General features: G+C 45.3%; 1 protein-coding gene across 1 annotated transcript in view; it reads left to right on the top strand.

Moving 5' to 3' along the window:
• The first annotated feature begins 768 nt into the window (after positions 1–768).
• The window catches only part of LOC104135940 (A-kinase anchor protein 2), a 20598-nt gene continuing 11060 nt past the window's right edge, over positions 769–10306 (top strand). Inside the window, exon 1 of the mRNA XM_009649639.2 lies at positions 769–3088. Coding sequence (XP_009647934.1) covers positions 805–3088 — 2284 coding nt within the window. The 5' untranslated portion in view covers positions 769–804. The remainder of the gene's footprint in view (positions 3089–10306) is intronic.

Raw genomic sequence — 10306 nt, 5'->3', positions numbered from 1 at the left:
GTCTTCATGCCATGGGAGTTGCAAATGCTTCCTGCCTCCCAGGTCCAGTTGCATGTGGGTTTCCGTGTGGGTTGGAGAAAGACCCCATGTCTTTCCAGAACTGTGTAATTCTACCCTGTGTATGATGACCAGGATTGATCCACTGAGAAATGAACATTCCCTGCTGTTGCCACGTCCTTTTTCCTAACTTTGGATGAGTCGCCTACTCTTCCTGTGTGTTAGCATCTGTTTCTGCAAAACAGGGGCAGTAATACTTTTCATCTGTAGAAGCATTATGAGATTTCCTTTAGGTGTGGAAAGCATTTTTAAAATACCAAGATGATAGGTGTTGTGTGTTGCATGTGCAAACCTTTGAAGAACCTAAACTGCCAAGCCACTAATAACTTGGAAATCCAAAGCTCATTTTTAGTGGCAAACCAGGACACAGGCATGAAATAATGATAAAGTGAGGATGGTAAGCAGATGGGAGATACTTAAAAGAAAGTTTGTTGGTTTAGTGCCTTGTCCAGCTTATGGTAAGGTAGCTTTCTATTTTTTTGTGTTAATGATTTGCTTTGCCTTCCCACGCTCTGAGGGGCTGCTTTAATCTCAAGTTTAAGAAGCGCTAGGATTTGCTTTCCAGATGGTGTTTACTCTGCGTAAAATAAAGTGTTGCTTTTTAGGAATTCATCAGAGTTTTGTTCTCTTTTATTTTAGAAATCTTCCAGAATCCCTGAGGATGACATCAGGTTGAGAAAAAACAGAGACCAAAACTGTGCCAATATCTTGGAGCCAGCTACTGTGCTTGCTGCAAAGGCAGAGAAAATGGAAATTGAAGTTCCAGTTTCTGAACATAAAAGCATCACCACAGTGGCTTCACCACATCCCATAGACAATCCAACCCATTTCTTTTCCCCTGCTCCCAGCCACAATGGACTTAAGGACAGGCATGAATCTCTGGACAGTGAAGTTGCTAAAGAGATCAGATACCTAGATGAAGTGCTGGAGGCAAATTGCTGTGATTCTGCTGCAGATAATACCTTTAATGGGACAGCCTCCCCTGAACCAAGCGCAGTCTCCATTATGGATAGCTCAGGAGCATCTGTTAATGTCAATAACGATTCAGTACCTAGTGAAAGGGAAGAAAATGTAGCCAACAAGCAGGCACCCTTGGTAGTTGAACCACATGAAGCTAGCATAACAGATGAGAACCTGCAATCTAATGGCCATTCCTTGGGTGGACTGAAGGAGGACAGTGGGGAAAGTCTGAAGGTGCCAGGAAGTCCCACTTCTTCAAACAGTTCTAGAAGATCCTCTAAGGATGGAGAAACAACTCTTACAACCCTTAAGAAAGAGGCTAAGTTTGAACTACGAGCCTTCCATGAAGACAAAAAGCCCTCAAAGCTCTTTGAAGATGAGGAAGAGAAGGAAAAATACAGAGTCCGCAAAGTGAGACCATCAGAGGAAATGATGGAACTTGAAAAGGAAAGGAGGGAACTCATTAAAAGCCAGGCTGTCAAGAAAAACCCCAGCATTGCCGCCAAATGGTGGAACCCTCCCCAAGAGAAGACCCTGGAGGATCAACTGGATGAAGAGCATCTGGAGTCCCACAAGAAGTACAAGGAGCGCAAGGAGAGACAGCAGCAGCAAGGTGCAACACCAACATCCCCCAAACAGATCAGCTGCTCCTTTGTGCCACCAGAGCCAGTCAATGTCAAGAAAGAAGATATTGTCACAGAGCAAATAGACTTCTCAGCTGCCAGAAAGCAGTTCCAGCTGATGGAGCATTCAGGTCCATCTCAGGGTCAGGCCCCACCAAGGCGGTCAGGAACACCCAAAATGTTCTCCATCAAACCTTTCTACAAAAGCCTCAATTCTCCGCATGTAGACAGGCCACTGTCCTCCATGACAAGACCTGTTTCAGTGTGTGGGCAAACAGGACAGCTTGAGGGTAACAGTGCCACTGTTGTCAAAGCACAGAAGGTCTCCTTTACCTCAGAAGATGACACAAGTGCTCAGACTACCACTGCTGACCCAGTAAGAGAGCTACTGTGCAGTGATAGCCCCAGAGCCGGACAGGCCTCAAAACTGTGGGCGGAGGATGGAGAATTCATGAGTGCGAGAGCAGTCTTCACAGTGGTGAAGGATGATGGACAGGGCATGCTAGACCAGTTCCCAAAGTCAGCCAGCGCTTCTTCCCCTCCAGAGGAGCTTGACTCTGGTTTGGATGACTTGTCTGTCAGGTCTCAGGATACCACTGTCTTGGAGACCCTTTCCAATGACTTCAGCATGGATAATATTAGTGACAGTGGTGCCTCCAATGAGACCATGAGTGCTCTGCAAGAAAGCTCTCTGGCTGATTTCTCCCTGCCGCAGACCCCGCAGGCCGACACTCCAGCAGAGTGCAGGGGCGAAGGCATCTCCAAGTCGTTCAGCGACCCAGGCTGTGACTCGCCCTCCTCCGCTTTGGCAGACTCCATGCTGATTGATGACCAGCTGGAGTACCACGCTGGCCTGCTGGTTCAAAACGCCATCCAACAAGCCATAGCTGAGCAGGCAGATAAAGCAAGCTGCAAGGAAGAAGAAATCCCAGTGGAAAAGGAGATCTTGGTCAAAGAGCAGCCAGCCACCACTGGGCCAGCTCCAGCCTCCAAGGAGCATCAGAACCCAATGTTCAAGCCACCCCAGGTATCTTCACCTGTCCAAGAAAAAAGGGACACCATACCAAAGACTTCAAAAGAGGAAGACTCAGGACTCAGGGAAGGGAAGAGTTTGCAACAGTCTCCCATGTACTCAGCCAGCCAGCCATTCCTCGTGGAGGAAAACAGGCACGAAGTCAGCTATTTCAGCAAGTATTCAGAGGCAGCTGAGTTGAGGAGTACCGCCTCCATCCTGGCCACACAGGAGCCTGAAGTGACCCTGGGCCCTTTCAAGTTACGGTCAAGGAAGCAGAGGACTTTGTCAATGATAGAAGAAGAGATCCGAGCAGCCCAGGAACGAGAAGAGGAGCTGAAGAGGCAGCGGCAAGGTCTGCAGGTGGCACCGAGCCCTGTCATGAAGAGTGCACCACCCATGCCCACAAGAACCGTGTCTTACAAAACTGCACCAGGTAAGAGCCCAAAGCATCAGAGGGAAGTGAAATGTGACTGAAGGGTCAAGTCAGATTTGCTTACATGTCATTTTTGAGCAAATACGTCATTTAGCAGGGGACAGGAGGGTTGTCGTGACTTTATCTGCCTGGAAACTGCAGGCAGGAGGAGGGCATGGGACAACCCAACTTTCCATCTGTGAGCACGCCAGCAGACGTTTGGTATTTTTTCCCAAATGTAGCACATAAGTAACTTACATACCCTGCTGATTGTCATTAGAAAACCTTGTGCTCTGTTCGTCCCCTGCCACATTGTAGCGTGACATGTCTATCGCTGCGCTGTCCAGACCACCCACTGAAATTTAGGATCATCACAAGGAAGGACGGCAGTGGTTTTTGCAGCTGTGTGGCTATTTGAAAGACAAACATACAAAGCATTTTTAATAGGCTTTCTGTTCTCTTGCACACCATGAAGGAAGTGCAAAGGTAGTAGGGATTTACAGATTTGGGGGTTTTGCATCAGATTTCTTTTTGTGCATGTCTGTTTTGCTTTCTGTTTTCAGGTATTTCCAGAGCTGTGAGCTGTCATGTATTTCAGCTGGTGTCATTCACTACCGAATTAAATAGGCATCACAAACAAAATGCTTAATAGATTCAGTAGAAATCCCCCTGACTGATTACCTTCTGGGTCCTTGTGATGACATTCACAGCAGTTACAGCATATCACTCTCCTCCTTCCCCTTTTCAAAAAATAAAATCAAGCATGCCTTCTTAATATAAAAGAAAAAAAGAAATCTTAAACAAAAATTGAAACACATGCCAGGCTTATTTCTGTGTAGTGATTTTTATGAGTATAGACCTACATATACTTTGCAAGTATTTAGGAGTTTTTATTAACAGTGATCATTGTGAAGAAGTATTTTTACCCAGAGTACTTAAATTCTGTCCTTATTTCCATTGGTGTAAATCTGAGCCAGTGATGCTTCCAAAAATTGTGCAGCGTGATCCTTTTCTTTTGGAAGTCAGGGCAAACTTGAATAATGTCTGGATTTAGTCAGTTACCCAGTCTGATTGTGAACTTGGAGTGTTATACAGCACATAAATAGCTAGTACTTGGTTTTGTTTCTTCTGCAGAGAGGATGATTTTAACCTTAAACTGTAGCAGATGTCGATATTGAAGTGCTGTTGTTATTCCTCCTACAGAACAGCATTTTTGATAGGGAGTCTCCATAAACTGAGGTGTTTTGAACAATGTCTGACAAGATGTGAGAGGCAGGGCACTGTAGACCTCAGCTAGGAGGACTCCTGTAAAGGTGTGCTAATGACCCCTTTCAAAAACACCACCATCCATAGCTGCAAGTGCTGGAAGTGAGGCTGATAATTGGTTGCTTTTTACTCAGAAGCGATGCTGGAAGGGCTGCTGACACTAATGCTTATCTTAACAGAGCATCTGGGAAAACAGTGTACTTCTCGTTCTTATTTACGCAACGAGGCATTTACTTTGTGTCTGATGTTAAAGTGTTCGTTGTAAATTACATTCTAGTGAGAATGATAAACTTGTATTTATAATGAATCATTCCAGACAGTTTCCTTTAAATGTCCAACTGCCATATGTTGAAGAAAGAAAACTGGGATCTATTAGGCAGTGACTCAAGCTGCTGCAATTTGCAGCTGGTGACAAGGCAAGGAATTAATTTCTAGGAAAAGATGAATATATGGAAATGTGTAAGGATGTCATTGATCAAAAAACCCACAAAGCACATTGCCAAAGTCATTCTTAAATCTCCTACTTTTGGTGGTTTCTGAACAGAGGATGTGCTCAGCAGAGCTCTCAGCTGACAGAAATTAGCTTGGCACCCTTAATGTTGCAGGGTGCATACCCTCAGCTGATCTCATCCTTGCTGTCCCTTTAGCCAGCTGTGTTGCAGTTAAAGCTTGCAGGCATCCTTAAAAATAGGGAGAAGGGATACCATGCAATCCCTTGGAAGATTGCAGCAACTTTCCTTTTATCTTAGTATTTACAGCACCTTTTCAATATTTACAAAAGAGAGGCAAAAGGTGATGCAGTGGAGGCAACAAAATCTAGCTGTAAGGCTTCATTACAGCCAGTTACAGGGGTCATACACAGAGCAGAAAAGAAAATCTACTTGTGGTAGGCACGATAAGGAATATGCTGTAGAACATGTCTGATACTGTAGTCTGAATATTTACTTCCACATTTAATAATAATAAATAATAAGAAGATGAAGAAACAGAGGTATTTCTGTCATCAAATTGCTTTTCCTAAAGAAAAAATTGGCACTCTTCTTTTAACATCAGGATACCTCAGCAGAAAGGGATCAGGGGGTCAAGTCTAAATTTGAAGAATTTGCTGTAAATCCTCAAGTGGGGAAGTGTAAACTCAGCACAATTCTTTTGAGGAGGTGCAGTAATTAATTTAATTAGCAATGGCCTACCTATCAGGTTGCCTTTTGGTGGTGGACTGGGCAGAGCAGCTTTACTAGAACTCCTTGTGGTCCCTGGTTATTTATTACTCCTGCCCCACTTCGCTGCTCTGAACCATCCTTATGTGGGTAACAGAAACACAAACAACAAAAAAAGACTGCAGTGAACTGAACTGGTGTTTTGACTGAAGTGTGGAAGATTAACACAGTTCATGTGGGTGTATGTGTGAAATAACTGCTAATTACTTTAGAAAACAAACACGCTGTTTTTGCCACCCTGACGTACAACTTTTATACAACTGATGGTAACACTAAACTTCGTGTCTGCCAACCACCCAGCACAAGCCAACGTGGTTCCTAGTAATAAACTTCTGTACTGCTAGCAAGTATCCTTTGAAGCTGCTTAGGATGCTTCGAAGCAGACTTTTAACCCATCTCCGTTCACTAGAGCAAGACAGAGTAATTTCAGTCAACAACAACTACGTGTTTTGTGCACACAGGACAAGACCTTCTCCGGGGTACATCTGGAAGGGTGAAGGGAAGAACTATGTGAACTCCTTTCCCAAAAAAATGGGTTTCCTGCATGAGGAAACCCAAGAAAAGACAAAAAAAAAATGCTTGAGCATGGCTAAATGGAGAGTCATCACGGATCCCAAAGTATTTGTGGAGCTGTATTTAAATTTGAACATTTCCTGTGTTGTTTTGCTGCAGCACCTGCTGCACTTGGTGAGGTGTTGAGCAGCTGCCAGTGGTTTTCCCCTACAATGTGCAGGTGGTATGCCATCCCTCTTGGAGCAGCTGGGGTTGTTTGGTAGTTTATTTGAACAGGATGATGAGTGTGTGACGTGAGAAGATCCAGCATATGTTTGGTGGTGTAATCCCCATGCTCCTTTTATTAGGAGTACTTAGACTGTGAAGAATTTGTGTGTAACTTCCTGTAGTGCCTGGCTTGAGTAATCCTGTTCATCAAAGGAGGTGTGAAAGTCATGACGTGGGGGGGCCTCGGTTCAGTGAAAGCTTTTCTGTTGGAGAGAAACCCTTTGTGAATATTTGCTGTCTCATGACGAGGCCTGAGGGAATCCCTGACACAAGAAGCCATGCCTGGGAGAAGCTTTCCTGAAGCTGCCATGCTGCCTTTTTTGTGTTTTGTCACCAAAGCATTGCCAGGTGAGGCAGAAGGCAGGTTGCACTCCCTGCACTTGTCTGCAGGCACTCAGACCCATCTGTGTGCACTTGCCCACCAAGCAGTCATCTTCTGTTGTCCTCAGCTGATAAACTAGATGAGAGAATTTCAGTGGATGGCAAAAGCCCACAGGGGATGTTGCAGTTTAAAGATGCAAGTGATCAGGTACCTTTAAATTTCAAGTAACCATTCCCTCCAAATAGTGAGGGACATGTGTGTGCTGTCTTCTTCTTTCCTCTCCTTGCTTTCTTCTCCTGAGTGATGGCTGTGGAGCGTAAGCCTCTGTCAGAGGAGCCACTTCAGCCTGAAAACCGTTTTCCTCTTTCATTTTTCACTAGTAAATGCCTACGCTAAGGAAACTTCTCAGGTTCAACCACAGCCCAAAGATACTTCTTCTATGGTGGGAGGAGAAGCAGAAATTTTGGAGCAAGATATTTTTAATATTTGTGGCCATTGCAAAAATTTTAATGCCCTGTATACATGTAAAGAATAAGAATCAGGCATAATACATATGTATGAAATACTTTTTTAAATTAGAATTTTGAGAAAAGCTAGAGCAGAAATGGAGCCTTTGAGTTTATGGAAGATACTGCTTCCTTACCCCTTCATAAGCACCGATATGAAAAAAGCGAAGTTCATCATTCTCTTCAAGGATTCCTCTGGACTGCTCATCACTCATCCTTTGACACCTCCAGGAGTGCCTTTACAGAATGCTAACCCAGCTCATTTGTCATTTGTTCTCTTATTCCCTCCCTAGTGGAGAATGTGTATGAAGTGAGAGGATCTTCAAGATGTTCTCTTTTTAATGTTTGCTGGTTTGTGTGTTTGCATATTCATGTTGCTCACTTCATGTCCAAGAAGTTCAAAGAAGCCCACCTTTCACTGGGAGTGGTAATGAGGCTCCACATTACCAGAGGGGCATTTTTTTACATACTTCAACTATCCCCTGACTTCAGCACAGACTAGTCTCCTAAACAATCTGTCTTGCTGAAATACCTGATTTTGAAAAGTTTTCTCTGCCATGCAGGTATCTTAAAAAATGCCAACAGCATCTGTGAAATAGTTGCTCTTACTTGTGTGAAGCCCCATTCTTCCCATCTCCTTTGTACCTTAGTCAACTTTATATTGGTACCTGCTGGTTACTTAGTGGTGGCTCAGGCCGTTGTCCCAGGCCCTTGCCTTGGTCACTCTTTCTTCTTCTTGAAATTGCAGCAAATCAGCTGAGCATCCTTCCTCAGCTTGCAGCGAGTACTTGGACACCCGTCAGGGTGGGTAAGTCATCATCGCAACCCCTCTTGCTCCCACAGCTGTGCAGAGGTTTTGGTTAGGAGAAAGCTAATCTGTCCACAGCTCATACATGTCTTTGATTTTGCAGAGAAGTGGCAAGCAGTGTCTTGCAGCCACCAGACTGGGACACAGCAGCATCTGCCCCTTTCCTGAGCTTGATAAGAAGAATCAAATTCCAGGAGCTTCCTACTAGATCCCTGAATCCAGAGAGTAGAGGGAGCCATCACCAGCACTGAGGCCACAGAACATTTTTTGGAGTCCCTCTGGAAGAGGAGAAAAATGTAAATGTGTCAGTGAAGACTTGGGATGCTATATCTTGTACTTGGTGTCTTGCTACAGCTCTACAGGTGACCTCAGGGCACTACCTTCTCCTGGAGGGGAAGGCACTGCTAGCTACTGTTAACTTGCAAGTGTGGCCGTCAGGCTGCATTTTTTGCCGGTATCCCACAAGTGTGAGCCTGTTTCCATTTCAGTCAGTTCATTTATTACTCAGCTTGGATTTGGGCAAGGACCACCATCAGTGTCTGTGTGCATCAGGTGTGGGCAGGGGACTGCAGAAGTAGAAAGCGCCTGTGGTCATCATGTCTCATGATGCTTTTATGCTGAATGACTCTCCTGCCTGAGAACAGTACCTTATTTGGATGAAAATCTGCCAGAAGAAAATTAATCCAGCAACATTTCTAACACGATCTGAACTGGCAGAACTGGTCTACACTGGACTGGAGCTCTGCATCAGGTTCACAGAGTTTTTGTGTGGTTGTTCTGAGAGCCCTGAAGCTCCAGACATCCCATCATCTAAACTCAACCTCACTGATAGTTGTGCTGGTTGCTTGCCTTTCTGCCACTGCTGGCACTGGTAGGACCTCTCTCTTCCACCTGCCTACCTGTTCTCTCAAAATGTTTAGGAACTTGAAAGGGATGCTTACTCCGCTGTGACAAGTAGTTGAAATGATACTGTGAAATCCTGAGTTTTTAATGGAATTCAAACACTTACACAGAGAAAATGGTGGTATAAGCATAATTCTTGTGGATACAAACCGATAAGCCACTGTTTTGCTGTGCACAAATCTCATTTCTACCTTGCCTTCTATATTTGTGAAAAGGGAGCTGCAGCACTGTTCGTGGTGACACTGCCCAGCACGCCTAGAACAGTTGCGTGTTGCTGCAGGGTGCTGCTACAATATGGAAATTGATGTGCCCTCCACCAAGGGAGGATGGATCTGCTCAGAGGTATCCCCTTTTCAAAATGCAGATCCCCAAAGCCTATGGTTTGTGTTCTTTTCAGGCATGAGGCTTGACTATAGGTCTAAGCATCCTGTGATGGTCTGCATCCCTGGGGGAAAGTGCAAAAGCTGGGCAGACATCTGAGAAGCCCAATTCTTCCTGCATTACTTGCATATGTCCAGGACAGCTACATGTTAGCGTAAGAATGAAGTAATACAGCAAGATGTCTGACCCTTAATCAGGCCTTTTACTTTCAGCAGACTTTTTTACCCACTGGACCTGTTGGGTAAGGTGATGGCTGTTCTTACTCTCTCCCGCTGAGCAGTCCAAGCTGCAGCTGGACAGCTCAGGACCTGCTGGTGGCCCCTGCTTTGGCAGCGTAACTCCTGGTTGTCTGTGGAGCTGGTGCTGGTGCAACCCAGAGGAGAACTTGGGCCTATAGCAACTCCCTCTCCAGCCTCTGGTGGGGTGATTTAGGGGGGATGAATGCCCAGCCTCATCCCTGCACCGGCCAGCTTAAGCTAAGCCTGTAACAAGACGCTAGTGATGCTGGGGTTTTCCGTGCTGGACAGAAATGAAACAAGCCAGGCAAGGGGATTTCTGGTAAAAGACTTCTGCAGCGTTGACTCAGGTTTCACTTCTCCTTTCAAGAGTAAATCCTGATTATTCTTACAGGAGGTTTCAAGGCTGCTCTCTAGTGGCTACCACTCTCACAGTGCTTTTTGGAGGAGCAGCTAGGGTTTTCATTTGTCTCAGCAACAGGAAGTTTCGTGAAAACCTACACAATCCTTCTGGTTACTTCACTTATTTGTAAGGGTTGGGGGTGGGTTGGGTTTTTTCTCCTTTTTTTCTTTCTCACCCATTGAACTGTCTTATTTCAAAGAGCTGCCCTGCCATGGAAAAGGGAAACTTATTTTGGTTCAGCATTGCTTTCTCCTGTTATAGCTGAGGACCCCTGCACCTCATTGCTGCACCCAGGACCTTCCACTGTTGTCCTTACCCTTCCCATCAGGACAGGCTGGGTGGCTCACCCCAGTTCAGCACCTGATGGTGAGAAACGCTGGCTGTCCTCCCCAGAGAAGCATGGGCTGCCCCCTGAGC

The sequence above is a fragment of the Egretta garzetta genome, unplaced genomic scaffold, assembly GCF_000687185.1.
Source record: "Egretta garzetta isolate BGI_Z169 unplaced genomic scaffold, ASM68718v1 scaffold532, whole genome shotgun sequence".
Lineage (NCBI taxonomy): Eukaryota > Metazoa > Chordata > Aves > Pelecaniformes > Ardeidae > Egretta > Egretta garzetta.
This window is presented reverse-complemented; position numbering and strand designations above follow the sequence as displayed.